The 19,569-nt window shown below is 37.2% G+C and overlaps 1 protein-coding gene across 1 annotated transcript in view; it reads left to right on the top strand.

The window, feature by feature from the left end:
- CTPS2 (CTP synthase 2) overlaps window positions 1-19,569 on the top strand; it is a 78,090-nt gene that overhangs the window by 1,315 nt on the left and 57,206 nt on the right. Inside the window, exons 2-10 of the mRNA XM_085323143.1 lie at window positions 2,833-2,895; window positions 5,223-5,428; window positions 7,461-7,631; window positions 7,916-8,016; window positions 10,013-10,129; window positions 10,985-11,068; window positions 14,431-14,511; window positions 15,363-15,514; window positions 15,776-15,908. Coding sequence (XP_085179269.1) covers window positions 2,833-2,895; window positions 5,223-5,428; window positions 7,461-7,631; window positions 7,916-8,016; window positions 10,013-10,129; window positions 10,985-11,068; window positions 14,431-14,511; window positions 15,363-15,514; window positions 15,776-15,908 — 1,108 coding nt within the window. The remainder of the gene's footprint in view (window positions 1-2,832; window positions 2,896-5,222; window positions 5,429-7,460; window positions 7,632-7,915; window positions 8,017-10,012; window positions 10,130-10,984; window positions 11,069-14,430; window positions 14,512-15,362; window positions 15,515-15,775; window positions 15,909-19,569) is intronic.

The raw sequence follows: 19,569 nt of genomic DNA, 5'->3' as shown, positions 1-19,569 counted from the left end.
GCTGAGGTGCGCCGCGGCGGCGCGGCTGGGGCCGTGAGCCGCCCTCGGTGTGCCGGCTCCGCGTGGAGGCCGGGCGGGCTCGCTGCGCTGTCGGTAGCAGCGGGCTGTTGCCGCGGCGCGCTGGGCGTCYGCCAGGCCCCGCGAGGGTCCTTAGCTCTCTCGATACCGAAATCTCCAGCGATTATAAAGCATGTCCTACTTAGTGCTGTTTCCAACTCCCACCATCATCAGCAAGCGCAGAATAAATCCTTGCCAGTACGGCTATATTTTTTAGTATAGAGCAGCATGTTTGGGGTAGAGTTCTCCAAAATTTGTACTGAAGAAAATATGCTCCTGCTAGTAGGACTGTGTGGAGTAATTTGTGTTTCTGTCTTGTGCTGATTTATGATCCCCAACAAAGTGCTTGCTTCTAGTATTCTCTTTTGGCTTTTCCTCCTCAAATTCTATTAAGTTCCTTCTCTCCTTACAAGTACTGTTGTACTTGTTCTACTAGTACTACTAACATTATTACAAGTAATAGAGTCATTGGAAAGAATTGGTATATGTGTAAGTGGAGTTAAGTGAATACACAGAAATTAAAACTGCAGTGTGCATCTTAGCTACTGAAGTTGATGGAGGAAAGGCAGTAACTTGAGTTAGGCCCRGAGGAGGCTAACTGCCATCTTCAGCATCACTTGTGACTTCCCAAACAACCTTTTCCTCCTCTCTTTTATTTTATATTACAAGTAAGTGGAGTGTTTCCTTAAGCTGCTGGGCAATTTCTGTTTCTGCAAAAATTACACTTAGATTTTCATTTTGGTTCCAGTTAGTGAGTTAGTGAGCTTGCTTGAGTTTGCAAGCTTTGATTTGTCAAGTATTCAAGATTTATATCTGTTACTGACTAAAATACCGCTTTCCCCCCATTTTTTCTGGAAATAACTTTGAAAGTAGCTTAGAAGTTTATAAAATGCTAWTATTGAGAACAATGTTATCTGATTTGTGAAAGAAGAGTATGAAACAAAGGAAATCTATGCCAAATCTTAAAACTTATGCTATTAAGAAAAATTAGATCTTAAGAAAAAATTAAATGGTAGGGAAAACTTAATTCCTGGTGACATAGAATAATTTTTCCTTTTTCCTGTGTAGACCACACTTTCATGTTTTATGGGTCTTTAAAATTTGTCCTAATTACTTCCTGATCTTGCTTGTTTTACGAAATTAATGCCCATTCATTTTTTATTATTGATTTGCCTTATGTTATTCTGAAATGATGTCATTGGCATGTTTGCAAATAATGAGGGGGAATACTCCTCTATTTTCTTATTTTTTCTTTTTGTTTTTCGTTAGTGTTTAGTGTGAACCCACCCGTGACCAGTCCTGAATAAATTCCAAGGGTCCTTTTCTCCTGAGAATCACCTGTTTGTTTGAGTTGCATACTTCTCATGGCTATCATCTCCCCTTTGTCCACATGGACAAGGAAGTAATAGTTTATTAAATCATGACTTCCGGTTCTCAAGCATAAGAATGTCACTGTTGTTATGTTCTTAAACTCTGCCTTCTGAAGATCTAGGACCTTATTTACGTTACTTCAGCRTGGCTCGAGGGGGAGCTATAATGCTCATTCACCTGGTGCCGCTTACTACCAAAGTTTGAAGARCCATACAGCTTAGATTTATCCTGAGCATTGCTAGGTCATGTGGTGTTGCATGTGGTAGAAAATGTTGTCCCTCCCAGTAGGACACACTTGTTGCATTTCTTTTGAGATTAGGTAAAGTAAGGTACCTTGGTAAGGAAAGATTGTTTTTGACCCCAGGATTTCAGCTCTGTGRCATGCCGTACTGTCAGTATTTGAAAATCAGTACGAGAATTAGCGCCTGTAGACCCCTGAATGCAATGTGAATGCAGTTATGGTTAGACATACATAGCATCATCCTATTGTAGATGGGGCTGAGAAAAGATAGCAAAATCTGTGCACGTGTAAAAGCCCGAACAGGCTGGAGAACAGCACAGGGAATTGTGAAGATAGCCACTGCCTAGGCTGTCCATAACTGGATGATGCCACAGAGGAAGAGCATGCTGCAGTCTGAGTTGCAGTCTGGGGCGATGTTTAGTTTCYTCCTTCCTCTTCCCAGCTGAGACCATCCCATTACTCATGTGGCTGTGAGGGAGGAGAGAGCTTTCAGGGCATGCAAAGCTGGCGAGAAGAACAGGAAGAAAGGAAGAGACAAGAGTAGGATAGAATTTTTCCTGGAGGATCCAGAAATTTCCATGCTCCATACCCCCAGTTTGCAAAATTAACTAAGATACTRTATTGAGACCACCCTTTGTTTGAGAAAATAAAGGAGGGGCTCTTTGTCTCATGCAGCCTCAACTCCACCATTTTACTGGCAACTAATGGTAGGGTTCTGTATACTGTTAGAATAGTTCAGCTAAAGTCCATTAGTGTTTTTTGTTTTTTTTTTTTAGCATATATTTTGGTTATCTTTAACTACGAGGCATCTAGCAGTAGTGTTATAAACTGTGGTCTGCCAATATGATAATATTCCAAAACATAATTTGTAGTTATTTTTTTCTGGGATAGAACTGCTTTGCTAGACAGTATTTTCTTAATCTACCATGTAACTCTAGACCTTGATACATTTATAGCTGTATTTCATAATATGAACACGTATTTAAATCTTAAAGAGGCTTGTTAAAGTTTAAGAACACTTTTCTGTAGTTGTTTTGCAGTTAATACTTGAGTTCTGCACCCATAACTGTGTCTTCTGTAGGAACCTTTCTGAAGATGTCTCTTCTAGGATTTATCTTGCAGGCTTGCGGAAACAATAATGTGCATTGGTTTCTGCTTTTCAGGCTTGTTTGGGATGCTGTAACACTGAGAAGGTCCCCATTGCTTGCAGCTGTGTATCAGAAAAGGTAGAGTTTCAAAGTTATTTAACTTCTCAAAGTATATTCGGTAGCTCTTACTTTCTACTGTTTATATGACTTGTTGARCACTTGTAAAGGAGACACTGAAAAATGGCTTTGTTTTCATGGTTCAGTGTCTGGACATCTATGATTTTGTAATTTGAAAGATCTTTTCCCAATACAGGTTTGTATCTTGAAAGGTAGTCTGTTACTCATTTGCTCCTTTCCAACGTTGTGTACAAGAGCGAACCTGTTTAGTTTGTGTCTTGTTGAGGATATTAACACTATTTCATTCCATGTTTTCCATCTGTCATCTAGCAAAATACTGAGTAGAATTATCAAATATTTATCCTTAAAATCAGGAATTTAAATTTATCTGAAACCAAAGTTTCTTTAATTCTAAAGCAAAAAAATGTCTCAAAGTACTAAAATATCAGTGATACAGCTATGTCAATTAGAGGTGAAGTTAAAGGGCTTAGGAGTGAAATGCAGAGATACCACAAACAACATGAAGCTAAAAAACCTTTTCTGTAGACCTTTATAAGTGTAGATATATTGAAGTTTTGGACTTGCAATCTTAAAGCCCTTTTATTGTCCTGGAAGGAGAATAAACTAAATGTACTGGAATACTTGCCTCCAAGACAAGCAGAGAGTTGTCCAAAAACTTGAAAGTGGGTTCTTAATGCAAGAATTTTATTAGACATTTACTTTTGGTGGACTTACACATTTCATAAATGAAACTAAGTAAGATTGCATGAAATGTGTGTGTCTTTTTTGTTAATATAGATTTTAATGGGTAATGTACGTACTACAGTATTGATTATAATAGTTGGAGTAATCTCTGTTCAAACCTCGAAGTTCAAGTAAAGAAAATAGGCTGAAATTAGTTGTTTATTTTCAAATAATGTTAGTGATTTTTTTTCTAAACATAATAAGATCAAAAGTCCATTCRTAGTTTACTTTATGGAAAAGTTGGTAACAGACTAGAAGAAATAACTATCTAAAGGCCTAAGCTAAACTGAAGAACTAAAGAAATGAGAGGTAATCRGTGTGAGATAGCATAGCAATTTTTCGCCTAAATCTTACGTTTTACCTAGTACCATACTAGTGATTTTTTTTTTGGGGGGGGGGGTATAATTATCTGTGTTTTTTATAAAAAGCCAAATTTTCAAGACAGAAAGTTTCTGAATAGCTGTTGTAGTATATGCTGGTATTATTGTAAAGCATTGTGAATTATGATGATGTATCTCCTCTGGCTTTAGCACCATAGTGTGCATTAACTATCGTGTCTATATCGTCAAGTTACAGTATTTGCAAGTACTCATACTTGCAGTTCTCCCTTGCAAAGAATCATTTTGAGTTACTTCCCTTTATAGATGAGGAAGCTGAGACATGCAAAAGTTTATGTTCTCAGTGCTATCTAAGGTTGCAGTTCTGAAATCAAGATGCTGATACAGCTCATGACGCTGGATATTTCTCTACATTTAAACGTAAACCGGATAGAACGTTGTCTTCCAGCATGTTATCAACTCCTACTCTGCAGGGTACTCCAGAGAGGCTAAATGATTCCTTTTCAGCTTTTTCTCTCACGGTAATTACTTGCAGAGGGAGAAGAGGAAGGCATATAAGGAAAAGACTCCAGGCTGATGATCATTAATGTACTCTAGTGTAAAAATGGATTTTTTTTCAGTTTTCCTTTCCTGGTCTCATGCTCCATTGATCTGTARGATATTGTGAGACCTTTGGTGAAATACTTGATAGACTGAGTTGGACAAGGCAGCTAAAAATGGAATGGATGGTGTGAGGTTCTTATTTTGATAGGCAAAATAAGCTATAGTCACTATTCTTTGAAGGGAAAGCTACTGGAGAGAGAGCTTTAGTGTTTTGGCTAATGTGGCAATGCAGAATCTTTGAGCTAAATTCTTGGAACTCATGTGAAATGATTAACTACGTCAGTTTGGAAGGAATCAAGGGTGAGATTCATCTTGCCTAACTTATGACTCTAAAAGTTAACTGCCTTTTGCTGTCACAGCAAATAGGTCAGATGAACCATCTTTTGGAAATACCTATCTTTGACATCTCCATGGGGCAGTGTATAAAAGTGATACCTGTTTTCAGATTACAATGGGGAGGACTTAAGTGCTTAACTTTGATAGTAGTGTGTAAACTGGGAGAGAGGAACCCTACTACTGGAGTCCAAAACGGTGAGAGGTGATTTTGTTTTTTTTTTTTTTTCATCCCTGAAGGCCATTGAAGCTTTCATTCTTTACATATTGGCTTGTGCTCTTCCTTGGGGTGAACTGACATTCATCACAGGCACGTCTTTGTCATTTTAGATTTCCAACTTGGGACCTATGTACTGCTGCTGGTTTTCCAATGAAGTACATCCTGGTTACTGGTGGTGTCATCTCAGGCATTGGAAAAGGGATCATTGCAAGCAGCATTGGCACCATACTAAAATCATGTGGTCTACGTGTCACTGCAATCAAAATTGATCCTTATATAAACATAGATGCTGGAACCTTCTCACCATACGAACATGGTATGTTAGACGAAAGATTGTTTTAGTCCCTTGGGAAAGACTAAATCATCTTAAAATTTTAGGAGCTGAATTTTCAAAGCTCTTGTGATTGATGTCATTCTCCAGGTTATTACCCATGGATTCGTGACTGGAAAAAAATTGCCATTGGACAATCTTACATTTAGTAGATCCTCGTTTATAATGGAGAACATCACTTTAGCTCTCTGGCATATTTATTAGTACATTCATTAAAAACAGTTGTTTTCAAAGTTCCAAAGTGCCCTCTGCTGACAGGTGTTTCTGATTCTTATATTTGTCAAATTTTGTCTGCTTGTTTATAGTACATACAAAAAATTGTGGAGCTGGAGGCAAATATGCTTGTTTTATGTAGAAACTTTGCTGCCTCTACCAAAAGTCCATCCATTTTTTTCTATCTCCAGAGCTTCCAACCTCCATATATACATTCTTTCCACTATTAAAAGCTAGCCAAACCCAGACAAACAAAAGAAAATCCCTGAGACAGAACTGAAAGCAGACTGCTTTGCTTCCAAGGTGGAGGAAGAGCACAGTGCACCAACCATCTCTCAGAGAGCCAAATTTGACTAATCCAGTAGTCATAAACTTTCAGAAGCACATCTGGTACAACTTAGGCACTTGACTAGGCAACTTTTGCCTTTACCTTTGGTGGTAAAACTTTTGCAATGACTTGAGATTGTCAGAATGTATTCCCACCCTGACTCAAATGCAGGGGAAGAGAGGAAAAATGTGGCATCTTATTCCCATCTGACATTTCTTTTCTTTCAATTTGCAGAAGATTTTCTTACTAATTGTGAAAAAGCACTGACTAGCAAGCTAATACGTACAAATTAACAGAATGGCAAGCCTCTTTCATTTCATTAATTTTTTGGTGAAAATATGAGCCAAGTGATGATAATTCATGATTTCCAGTTTTCTAAAAAGATTATTATTAAAAAAAAAACTTTACGCTCCATGGGCCTGCTTATGAGAAATATTGGCTGTGCTCTGCTTCTGTTGGCTGAAATGGCCATTTAGGAGTACCGAGAAGGAATCCACAGGATTAGGCATAAGTCATCCACTCTGTTATATGTGCTTTTCCTTTTACTGTTTATTGAGGCAGAATTTTGTATCTAGGTGGAGTATATATTTTCATAGGCCAGGGTAAACCTCAAGGGGAATTCTTTCTCATTTTTTCCTCTTGTGCATTAGTCCTATAGCTTGTCTAGGCATTGATTTGTTGGCTCATGGCAAAATGTTTTATGGCTCTTCTGAAGAGCTTTCCAGTCTTACCTTAGGAGCTGGAGTAAAGGCAGCAAGTTTAATTGCTTCAGAAGTTGACAAGATTCAGAGTTTAGACAGTCCTTAGATGCTTAAGAAAAATCCGAACTCTGAAGCGAATTCCACTGCAGTCAGTGGAAGATTCTCTGTAGATTTTTCAAGGTCAGATATAACGCTGGCTGTGGGCTTAATGAACCAAATAATACATAATGAAACAACTGAGTAAAAAGCAGTGATCGTATTTGCAGAAGTATTTATGTTCATCATAACTATTCCATATCTGAGCCTTAATCATTAAAATAGATCCAAACAGCAACAGTTTATGATGAAACACTTCGAAAATGCATAGTAATTCATGCTTAGAAAAGCACAATTTTTGGCTGCTGTGTGAATTAATATGTTGTTATAATCTCATAAAGGCTGATGTTGAAATGCCTGTGAAATATGTTTAAATCACTTGAACAGCATTAAAAAAGCCTTTATGATTGCGGGATAGACATCCCTTGAACAAGTGATTATATCAGGTATTCAATCACACAGAATGGTGATAGAGACCTAGCTGTAGCCTGTGTTTTATGATACAAAGTATTGCCCTATGTCACTCTTTCAAAAGCAAGTCTTCAAATTTAAGATATGTTTGTGGTACTCCTGCTGTTTCTTTAATAGTTTCAGAATATTTTATTGCTTTCTTATCTATTAAAATTTTCCTCCTAAGCTATCTTATGTTATTTTTAATGATTTCACTTTCTTTTTTCAGGTGAAGTTTTTGTATTGAATGATGGTGGAGAGGTTGACTTAGATTTGGGAAATTATGAGAGATTCTTGGACATTAATCTCTATAAAGATAACAACATCACTACTGGGAAGATCTATCAGCATGTCATCAATAAAGAAAGACACGGTGATTACTTGGGAAAAACTGTTCAAGGTGATGTTTTTAATTCTGTGGTTTGTTACTCTGTTCAGCCTTCACAAGAGTGCTGTAGCTAGAGAAGCTGTTCCTTGCTGTGTTGGCTTGCTCTTTCTCTCCTTTCCAGGAAATATGGTCCTGTTCTTGTGATACTGGACTTCTGGATTCTGGAAAAGGAGGAATATAAAAAGGGGCTAATAGTTCCCTTTTCTCTTCCTGCTCGTTTTTTGCTCTTTCCTTTGCAGAGTGATATATAAGCCTAAAAGAAGTGCTTCACTTATTTGTTTTGCTTTGTCTTGCAGTTGTTCCACACATCACTGATGCAGTTCAGGAATGGGTAATGAATCAGGCAAAAGTTCCTGTGGATGATGACAGAAAAGAACCACAGATTTGTGTAATTGAGGCAAGTGTGGAACTTTTTAGGATATATATATCCATAGAGAGCACAAAGACCTAGCTTCCTTTCTTTTTCTGATTTGCCATAAGTAAATCATACTGAAGTTTTATGGAAAGACGCAATACAAAGACATGTTGTATATTATTTTTGGTTTGTTCAGGGAGTGCTATGCATGCTCTTACCCCTTTAGCTTCCGTTAACCTGACTAAATCCCTTCAAGAATACTGTTGAAACTGAATTGCTTAAGAGTCTATTAATTTATAAAAATAAAGCAGTCAGCAGTCAGTTTATTATAATTTTATTTATAAAAATAAAGCTTCAGATGCTTGTGAAGTGAAGTATCTGTCATCAGATACTGTCACCTATACTGAAGCTATAGGTATTCTGTTAACGCTATTAAGAAAACTTGTGTAGAATCTCCAAATCTCCCAGAGTCAGTAGGATAACCCATAACATTTTAGCCAAACGTATGGCTTTAAATGCTCCATTATGTTGCTCATGGTTTTATTTTGCAAGAATATATTTAAACACTGTATGAGTTAGCTTCTGACTTTCTGGTTTTATTTTTAAGATCTTTTAAAGTACCTTAGTTAATCATTTTACTGGCTTATGTTTCGCATTGTGGAAATAATGAGTTTCACCTATCCATGGCAAGGTGTTTCAGACAACTAGAAGAAAGGCAGTCAGTAAGTGTATTACTATTACAGTGTTACTRGAAAATAGAGAAAAACGTGATTCCTGGGAATTTGACAAAAGAATATGTCATAGATTTTAATGTCAGAAGTGACCGCTGTCRTTGCTAGCGTGATAAGCCATTCTCTGTGCCCTGGGTCACAAAGTTTATTATTTCTTACAGAAAGCCAATAACTTCTGTTTGCTCTCTAGCACATATTTTTGAAAGTCATTCAGCTTTGCTATGAAGTATTAACCTCAGGTTTTGTCTTGATTAAAATATGCTTATTTTTATACTGTGAAGTATACAGGGAAACTCAAATATTTTGTTCAAAATAAATGGAAAAACCAATAAATAGAAAAATTGCATAACTTTAGCAAGTGGTGGGATTGTCAGTCCTTTAACTTAAAGCTTAATTTTTTATTTCTTTCATGTAATTTTTTTTTTCAGTATGATTCAAGACTCGTAAAAATTTGTTTTTCAGGGCTTTCGTGCTACATGTAGTTGTCTTACAATTGTGAAATACTGAAAGAGTTAGATTAAATGGGTGTGTCAAGTACAAATGTAGTTGTCAGAAGCTTTTCCAGTACTGGGTAGACACAAATAAGCAGTTCTGCCAGAAGCCACCTGGGGGCACAGGAAGACCGTATTTGAAGTATGTTTGCTCCACAGACTTGAGAGACAATTACTATTTTTAGTGGTTAGTGTCTACTACAGCTCTTTCTGTCTTTGAAAAATAACTAATTCCTGTCTTTATAAATCAGATTTGTCATGGACTTGGTCTGTATCTCCCTTCAGTTTGGTAATAAATGTTTAAATGCTTTTAAAACTTGAAATAGTGTTTCATATTGTCCATATGGCATTTCTTGATGTTGCAGGGCTATGATAATGTTGCTAGCTGTCTGTATCTTGTTAGTCCCAACTATTTATTAATCTGGCATTCGGGAAAATAAAAACAGCTTCTCTGTACAAAAGCCTTCACATCAACTAAGTAATGATAACTTGTTCACCACTTTGAAGGTAATGATAGTCATCTGAAAGCGTGTATTTTTTCAATAGCACCACATGTCTTCCTGTGCAGAATTTGTGTTTGGTGTTAAGTGAGCACAATGAGCATGGAAAGTCACGTAAGTTCTTCACAGAAAGCATAATGTGTAGAAAAGATGAGAGTTGGGCTCTTTGCAGAGTATACCTGCAAAAAATTTCAATTGCTCCTCTTTTTTTTTCTTTTTTAAAAATAAAAATAAGAGAAATTGATGAATTAGTAAGAAGCAGACTTTGTTATGTCTTTACTTTCTGCCACTGACAGGTCCAAGCTTTCTTTTTCAGCTGGGTGGGACTATTGGAGACATTGAAGGAATGCCATTTGTTGAGGCGTTTAGACAGTTCCAGTTCAAAGCAAAAAGAGATAACTTCTGTAATATCCATGTTAGTCTAGTACCACAGGTAAGTTATTAAAATTAAACATATTTTAATTATTAGCTAACTTTTACTCTGTATTGGGTTTTATATTTGTTTACTTTGTCCCCTTCAGAAAGTATGCTGGAGGGGACTAGAGCTTAAGAGATAAGAAACTCAGCTCTACTGGGATTAGTAAAGGCCCTGGCAATTTTTTTATTAGTGAAAGAAGCTGTTTCAATGTTCCAAGTTACAAAAAAGAAGAATTTATTAATATTAATTTATCTAGAAAGTTGCATATACTTGTTTTACAAAGCCAAAAATGTTCTTTTTTAATTTTAACTCTAAATTTTACTTCACAAAGAGATTTTGTTGTTTTTTTAAGAGATAAGTATTCATTGGGAAGATTTTGGTAAGCAGAGGTTTGGTAATAACATGATTGCACCTTGTATAGATAAAAAGAGAATATTAATCACTGCAGCTGATTTTCAGTGGGATTGTTTTAGTGTATTTGAGAATGGAATTACTTACTGTATCTGATTATTTCCAGGTGTAGTCATTGAAGGCTTTGTGGTGTGTGAGACATATCCCATTTATTAACAGAGTCCAACTTTTGGAATTTTGGTCTTCCTCTTTTAGTCAATTATATTGKTTTTTTTTTCCCCTCTGAAAAAATAACTTCAAAACAAGCCTCCCTGAATTTGAGCCATATGTTTCTTCACAGATTTTCTAATATATGCAATGACAGTGGTGCCATTTCTGTTTCTGGCATGTTGCTGCTTTGTTTAGATGTATGCTTACATCTTGGAAGTACTATGACTTGCAGTGACACTTCTCTTTCTATCTGTAACTGCTCTATTTATAGATACTAGTTGTTTGAACTTCCAAAATATGTCTTTCCAGCCTAATGCCACTGGTGAACAGAAGACCAAACCAACCCAGAACAGTGTTCGAGCATTGCGGGGTTTAGGCTTATCTCCAGATTTGGTGAGCTCGTGAGTTGATAAATACAGATAATTATCTATGTTTCATCTAGAAGTATCCTTGCATGAGCAGTATTTAGAGCATCTGCCCTTATTCTCCCATGAGAGATGGGAACTTTAGAAGAAATGCAACGTGTAAGATGCACTACTGCACTAAAGCCACAGGAAATTAAATTACACAAACTCACTCTAATTTAACACAATCCAGTTCCCTGCAGTGTCTTGGGACTGTAGCTATGGTCTTCCTATAAAGTGGTCTTTATAGAAAATCACTCTACCCTGCTTAAAAATAATCAAAAGTTCAGATTTCTCTGTTCACTTTGTGGGATGACTTACAATGTTTTTGGGATCAAACGTTCTTCAACAGATTTCTGTTTATGCATGATTAAAGAGAAGCAGTCCTACCTTTGAAAATGCACTGCCTTTAAAAATATTCTTGACTGGAATTGTAAAACATGGATTCATTTTCAGGGTAAGGCTCCTTGTTCCTTTTGTGTGATGGACTTGCCCTTGTGGTATAATGATTCCCAAAGCCAGCAAGTTTCAGTTTATGCCAATGGGCAGAAGATGTTAAAGGCTGAATTCCTTCCATTCTCACTCCCCAGTGCTCCTGTTAGCGAGTATGTGCTTATTCTCTGGATGCAGTGCTTGCTTCACTGGGACTTTTCCTTGGGAGCAAAGAGGAGACAGAAGTAGTTTGCAGCTCCCTGTTGTCAAATTGGCTTGCTATTGAGAAAAGAGCCTGGAGCTCACTTTAATCTGCTTGCTCAAGTGTTAGTAGCAGTGAGGTCAGGGCAGCACAGGCTTCAGATGCCAGTACAATCGCAGTTCAGACTTACACCTCACATCTTCCTGAGCAGCCAATGCAGTTGAAGACAATCTGCTTCTTCATCTCTCCCTGGAAGAGAAAAAGTCAATTTTGCTCTTTCGTGTAAGACTGCTTATTATGTCAAAGAATATTTTTTTGACTTGATTCTGGAAGCTGTTAAGCATTTTCATTTTCTGCACCATTTCTTTTCACCTAAATTCCAGTGGGAGAAAAGGCCTCTTAGCCCTTCTCAGAAATGAAAGAGCAGTGATACTGGTGTTCACTGGTTCTGTATAATAGTGATATTCTCAAAAAGCAGAAATGATTCTTAAAAGGATATTCACACAATTAAATTCTGTTGTGCTTCTTTCTGTGAATTTTTTTTTTCTTGAACATTTGCAAGAATTGGCTTCTTGGTCTGTGTGTTTTTCTAGTTGAAAGGTATCTTTTCAACTGAAAGTTGAATTAATAGTACTTAATAAGCATGGCATATAGGGCATCTTTTTTCTTTCTCTTTTTTTTTCTTGTTTGTAGAGGGAAAACCTGATCTATTAATACACTGCTGCTGTACATTCCAAGCTTCGGGGCCTAAATTTCAAAATCTCTCTTGTGCTGCTAATGGCATATGGAAAGTTACACCTAATTTCTGGAGGCCATTAAGATAACTGCCAGTGCCTGATTTTCTTTTTTCTTCTAAATCAAATTTTAAACAATTATTTGTTTGCTTGTGTGCTTGCGTGCATGTGCGTGCGTGTGTGTGTGTGTAATAAAAGGAAAACAAACTCCTGGGCCTGCCAGAAGGGCAGTCCGTTTTTTTTAATGCTACTATTGACCACTAAAGCATAGACAGATTACGTTCTGAGTGGTGCCTATCTGCACTGTCCTAAACTTGCTAGGGCACTGTTTCAATAAAAACTTTGAGTGCTCTCTTGGCCAGAGGCCCAATGCACAGCAGCACGTGAGGAACGTCTTAGGATGACAGTTAGGAGGGCTTCTTCTGTAAGCTCTGCTCCCAGGTTGTCTCATCTAAACCTGACTGGACTTGCTCTTGATAGCTACTGCCTCACTGTTTGGTCCCAGGCATCCTTGAGGTGGCATGCTGGGCCAGTCTTAAGTGTGTGCATGGAGGGGATGGCTCTCTGTGGGTGTTGTAAGAGCTTAGTGAATACACAGTGTCTGCGGGTTTAATAGACTTTGCTATGGCATTTTGAAAAATGATTGTATGCTTGCTGATGCTGCCCTGTTCAGCTGAAACCTTTCTCTTCCTTTTTGTATTCTGTTGTTTTGAGGTGCCTCTCTCAGCCAGTATAGTGACAGTGAGATTTTTTTATATATGTATGTATATACATACACACACATATATATTGTTGCTGTAGTTTTGCATTATCATACTGCTTCTGATACTTCTAATTTATGTGACTCCGTTAACTCTTATTTTTTTACTTCAAATTTATCATAGCAAGATGAGTTACAGATTTCAAAGTGTATATGATTATGTGCTCATAGTATCATGGTTTATGAATAATGTCTTCAAGCAGTACCCAATTTTTAAATACAATTACGTGTTCTGCTATGCTTAACTGAAGAGAATGTACAAGATATGTCAAAATTCTTTTTAATTATTGGAATATTTGCTAGTTTTCCYGTGCACTTGGCATTGTTTTTCTGATTCTCACATTTTTTTGCAGGGGTAGGAGAAGTTGATTAGATCTTTATCAATTTCAGTGTAACAAGTTGCATTCTAGAAGATGATCAATGATCAGCAATAACTTTCTGAACAAAGAAAAGGCTTAATGTGTTAAGTAGTTGCATTTATTAGACAGAAGGGAAAAATAATAAATTACTATTTTAAGAGGATTGTTATATTTGAGGCAGGATTCCAAACAAATAACAAAGCTAAGTAATCTATAGATGCATTCAGACAGCACTTCAGTGTTTCTAAGTTAGTTACCTGAAGTTAGATAATGCAAAACACCTCCCAATAAACTCCAACGCACATGGCTTATTTTCTCTATTGGAAAAAATTGCAAGTAGTTCTTAAAATACTTGAGTTTTACTTCTGTCAGCAAAATAATCACAGAATAATTACACTAGGAARAAAACAGAAAATGATAAAATAGTTTTTTTTCATTTTCTGCCTTTTTAATCATGATGTGTGAATTAACAATTTCAAAAAAAGCATAGAAATACTGAAGGGGTAGAAAATACGCATGTAAACTAAGTGTTGTTGCTCTGAGCTCAATTGATAAGGTTATATTTCTTTTGATTCATTGTATTATTTGTGCTTAGAAAGCTTCTTGACTTAAAAGTGTTACAATAATGGCTACAAAAAAGGAGCATGAGAAAGCAACACTATAGAAAAAGCTATAGATAAGTAATAAAAGTAGGTCAATATGGGCAAGTGTTCTTTGGGTAGTTGATTTTTCTTCAGCCTTGCTAGCAGATATTGCTAGCAGAATTGCACTAGACTCCTCAAGGAGGTGGTCTTCTTCATGAACAGTATTGAGGATCTTCTCCAGATTTTCCTAGAAAAGATTTATGATTTTTCTTTCTGACAGATTGTCTGCAGAAGTGCAAAGCCTATAGAAATGGCAGTGAAGGAAAAGATCTCCATGTTTTGCCATGTGGAGCCTGAACAGGTCAGTAATGAACAGTTCATTCATGATTACATACATAGGAAAGAATCCAAATATATATGTGCATTTCTGTTTTCCAAGTTTCAAAGAATAGTTGGATAAGCCTTACTCCCATTGTAGGAGGGTTGTGGCTGCGCTAATCTTTTTGATGTTGAATGAGCACGTAGAGAGAGGCATGTGTACATACTTAGCTGATGAACAAAAATAAGTAAAGGATGACTAAGGAAGCATCCTTTATTTTTCGTGCCTTTATTTCTCGTGTGTATTGGGGAGAGGGCGCTTGTGGTAAGGATTCTGAATTCTACAGTCTCACCTAGGCTAAATGCAGTGAACTTAATTGCAAGCAGCTTGGACACTGTTTATAAATATGTGTTCTTAATTAAATGACCTGTGAATGGGCTACATTCATCATTTGATTATATAATCTAATTCACTAAGAAAATCCTTTGTAATTCTATCACAATATAGATAGATCTGTTTTGTGAAATTCCATTTGTGTTTTTTCTTTCCCACTAAATATTTTCTGCGAGAGAATAAAGATTTTTTTTTTTTAAAGACTTCTTGTGGGGTCAGGTGTTTGTATTAAAACTGGCATGTTGATAGATATGACAAGCTGTGTTTGTACCATGTTGCAGTGAAGAAGGGGAACCCATTTTTACTTTCAGGGTAACTTTTTCCTTGTATATTTAGTAGAATCTTAAACATTGACTATATTGCCCTGCTCATTCACAGAAAAGTGTGTGAAAAGTGGAATGTATCTAGGATAAAAAATGCATGTAGTATTCAAAGTGTGGAATATATGTTTTCTGTGAAAAGTGTTTAGATAACATTAATGTCACGCTTTTTTTTATTAGGTGATATTTATCCATGATGTTTCTTCTACTTACCGAGTACCAATCCTGCTGGAAGAACAAGGCATCATTAAGTATTTTAAACAGAGGCTAAATTTACCTATTGATGACCAGCCAAGCGATCTTCTAATGAAATGGAAGAAAATGGCTGATAGGTATTCTAAGTTCTGCTACTTTTTCTGGGAGTGTTTGAATTCAATCAGTTAGATTCTTAGCTTCTGTGAAGTGACCAAACTGGACTTCTGGGTTTGGTAGAGTGTTGCTGATTAGCACCTGAGGATGTTTTGGGTTTGAAAACATGGATGGTTTTGAGTTTTTAGAAAATGTTTTGTGAAGTTAAAGACAAAGCAAGCATTTGTTAAGGGGCTTTTTTTGTGAAAACTAGAGTAATAACTAGAAAAATTATTTTTTGTCAGGTATGAAAGGTTGCTGAAAGTGTGTTCCATAGCTCTCGTGGGCAAGTACACAAAACTAAGTGACTGTTACGCATCTGTTTTCAAGGCTCTGGAGCACTCGGCACTGGCAATTAATCACAAACTGGATTTAATGGTAAGGATATGTCTGATTTTGGCTTTCAGGGGTACTTTGAATACACTGTGCTAGTTCCCATCACATGAGGCAGTTTTAATTCATATTATAATTAGGAAATGAATCATGAACATAAGTACAGAATGGCTATACGTGTTTCATTTTTTAAGTCTTTAGAGTCTTTTTTTTTTTTTTTTTTGAACTAAACTTTCTGAAAAGAACACTGCAGTTACCTAGCTTTGGATCTGATGAAAAAACAGACTTAACAGACTTTACCTGCAAATTTTTGTTTACCACCAAGGGTAAATTTTATTTGTTCTAATGAGACTACTTGTGTTAGTGAGATCGACCTAAGAAAGAAAAGAGAAAATAAGTAAATTAAAAAGCTGTTAAGTTTCTTATTAAAATCTGGTGTCTGAAGCTGCTGCTGCTACTTCTGCTCTTAACCTCAGATAATATTCTGAGAGCAGCCTAATACCTTTTCATCAGGATTCTCCATGTTGTGACATGTCATTCAGTGTTTGTGGGTAATGACATCAGAATTGGGCCAGAAACTTAGTTTCTCCAAGAAGGAACCTACCTCTTTTATTAAAGGACTATTTAATGACTTAATTTACCTCTCAGTTAGAAATAGAACATTGAACTCTACATGGGAAAGTGTTAGTAGCTCTCTTACTGGTGGAACTATCTGCTTCCATTGCTGAGTTTTGCTGCTAGGGTTGGCAAGTCTGGAACAGAGAAGCAGTGCTGAAGTATGTGTTAGTATCGGTTAATGGATACAGAGGACATTTTGGTAACTTACAGTAGCAAAACAGTAGTAAGTGGTCACAAGGTATCAGTAACAACATGTTACTCTAGTATGGTATCACTACATGATTTTAGAAAAATTCATCAAAGTGGGCAGTTGTAGGCTGTACTGTACTCAGTAGGTTTTGGTCTCYGCCCTGCTCTTATATCAGCCTGTTTTTATGTTTATACACATCAGTAACTGCTGAAAATGTCCTTTTTTTGATTATTTTCTTTCTGGTGATAAAAAAAGAAGATTTTAGAGTGAAGATTTCAGTGCATCAAGAGCTTTGCAGGGATGCTTAGATGATGCTTGTGTAAGGAAATCAGGCTGTTGCTACTCAACTCTAGATTTCTTGAAGGAACAAACTGCTTTTTGACAAAGAAGGTTGTTAACATCCAGGATAGCTTAACAGGTCACTAAAGGCAGCAAACCAAACATGTAGCATTGACTCAGTCCATTCACCTTGGCAGTCCATGGCAAAAAGGGAGAGATGGGTGCACATGTTGTCTACTTCTTTAATGAAGCACAGAGTCCTGCTGACATTGATATCCAAATGTCTTTTGAAAGAAGATGTTAAGTACCCTAAACTATGAAACACTGAGAGTACTGAGGAGGGATTTCCTCACATCAGAAAGCTGGCAACATACTTCTGTTTGCTTGAGAGCACAGGTCAACAGAAATGCAGCATTTCAGGTATTTGCTTTTTAAAGTCTTTGTAAAGCAGGTGATTAGCCCTGTACCAAGACAATTCAAGTGTATTTTGTATACTGCCATCACTTCTTGGTTCTATTGAGCTGTTAATCAGATGGTGAAGGAAGTACATCAGCCCATGATAATGTAGAGTACTTTATAATGTGGCTTGCCCTATTGTAGGCTCTGAAATCAGCCAATTGTTTTCTCTGAGTATCATTCTGCCTCTTGTGGGGCACATGAGTCAGCTGCAGATCCTTCATCTTCTGCTTCTCATTTTTGTTTCCACTCCAGACCCTTTAAAAAGGGGAAGTATGCAGAAATGCACAAACAAAAGCAAATCTGAAGTATTCTTTGTGTATTTCTGTTTCAGGTTGATWTATTCTCTGGAGAGGGAGAAGGGGAACCTTCCTGTCAAAGGAAAAGGAAGAAAATTTGAAACTGCTTAGCTTAGTGGCCTACTGTTTTTATGTCCTCTATAAAGCACAGCAAGTGTCGAATAGTATGAAGATAGAGCACAGAATGACCCATCATATTAAAAAGCTAGAGGACCAGTCAGGAAAACAGGGCAAATTCATATTTAGTAAGAGTAAATACTTTTCTACATAGCAAAGAATTTATGCATCATGTTTACTGCTACAAAGTATCTCTGAAATTATAAGGAATAAACAGGATTTAAGTAAGGATTGTGCGTTTATGTGACTAAAAAGCCACTCAGTGTGTATAATGGAAAATATATTAAAAAAAAAACCCTCAGCTTAGGGAAGGGATAATAGCTTATATTTCAAGGCTAAAGCTTGCTTTTTTTCTTTTGATGAAAGGGAGGAAACCTTCTGTTACTAGGTGAGGTGCTCTCCTTGTGTATAGGGTTAGTACCAGGCCTATGAACTACTTAACTTTTACTTCAGTTCGATTCAGATACTTAGGGATTTACTTTCCAGGATCTCATGAGAGAGCAAAGAAGCCTAGGAGGGCTGCTTGATCTTTGAGGACAACTTCTCAAAGCATGAAAGTCAAGCAGGAATGACAGAAAGCTGGCATGGATGAACAGGGAACACCTGACTGAGCTCAAATGCAAAAGTGAAGTACACAGAAGGTGGGAGTGGAGATGAGCTATCTGGGAAGAATGTAGAGACTTTGCTTGAACATGCAGGAATGGAGTTCAGCTAGAGTTGGAACGAATGACAGATGCAAAGAAGGGCAACAAGAAAGGTACATTGTCCACAAAAGGAGGGTGGAAGAAAATGTGGGCTGGCTGCTCAGTGGGGCAGGGGACCTAGTAAAAGATGTGGAAAAGGCTGAGGTACTTCATGTTTTTTTTTGTCTTGATTTTTTTCCACTGTTCAGATCTGGCCGCTGGCCTCTTGATTCTCTTAACAGAGTTTGTGGGAATGTAGCATTACCGTAGTAGAAGAATATACAGTTAAAGAGTACTGGAATCAACTGGATGTATACAAGTCCATGGAACTGGGCAGGATGCACCCCAGGATCCTGAGAGATCTGGCTGATACTATTGAGAAGCCATTTGGCAACTGAGGTGTCATGGCAATTGTGGGAAGTTTCTGATAATTAGAAAATGTCACACCTATCTTCAAGAAAGGCAAGAAGGAGGATCTGGGGAACTGTAGGTGGTCAGTCTCACCTCTTTCCCTTGGAAGATTATAGAGTAAATTCTCACCGGCATTGTTACTAGTCACGTGAAGAACAAGAAGGTGATTGGGAACAGCCAGAATGGATGTAAAAAGGGCAGATTGTACCTGACCAATCTGATTGCCTTCTGTGATGAGATGACTAGTTGTGTGGGCAAAGGAAGAGCAGTGGATGTTGTATACATTGACTTTAGCCCAGGCTTTTGACACAGAGTCCAATAGTATCTAGTGGTCAAATTGATGAGATAGAGACCAGATGGATGATAAGGTGAGTGGATAATTGGATGGACTCTCAGGGTCAGTGGGTGGTGCTCAGCAAAACAAAATCCAACTTGTGTTTAGACTACTTCATCTAATTTACATGCCTCAGGAACTGATGCTGAGACCAATACTGACTAATGTCTTTGTTAATGACCTGGATGGAGTGCATCCTCAGGAATTTTGAGGATGTTACCAAACTGGGAGAAGTTCTTGGTATCCTAGAAGCTGATGCTATTCAGAGGGATCTTGACAGGCTGAAGGAATTGACTGACAAAAACCTCATGAAGTTCAA

This window comes from Rhea americana, unplaced genomic scaffold (assembly GCF_003343005.1).
Source record: "Rhea americana isolate MKP2758 unplaced genomic scaffold, rheAme1 scaffold_82, whole genome shotgun sequence".
Taxonomy (NCBI): Eukaryota; Metazoa; Chordata; class Aves; order Rheiformes; family Rheidae; genus Rhea; species Rhea americana.
This window is presented reverse-complemented; position numbering and strand designations above follow the sequence as displayed.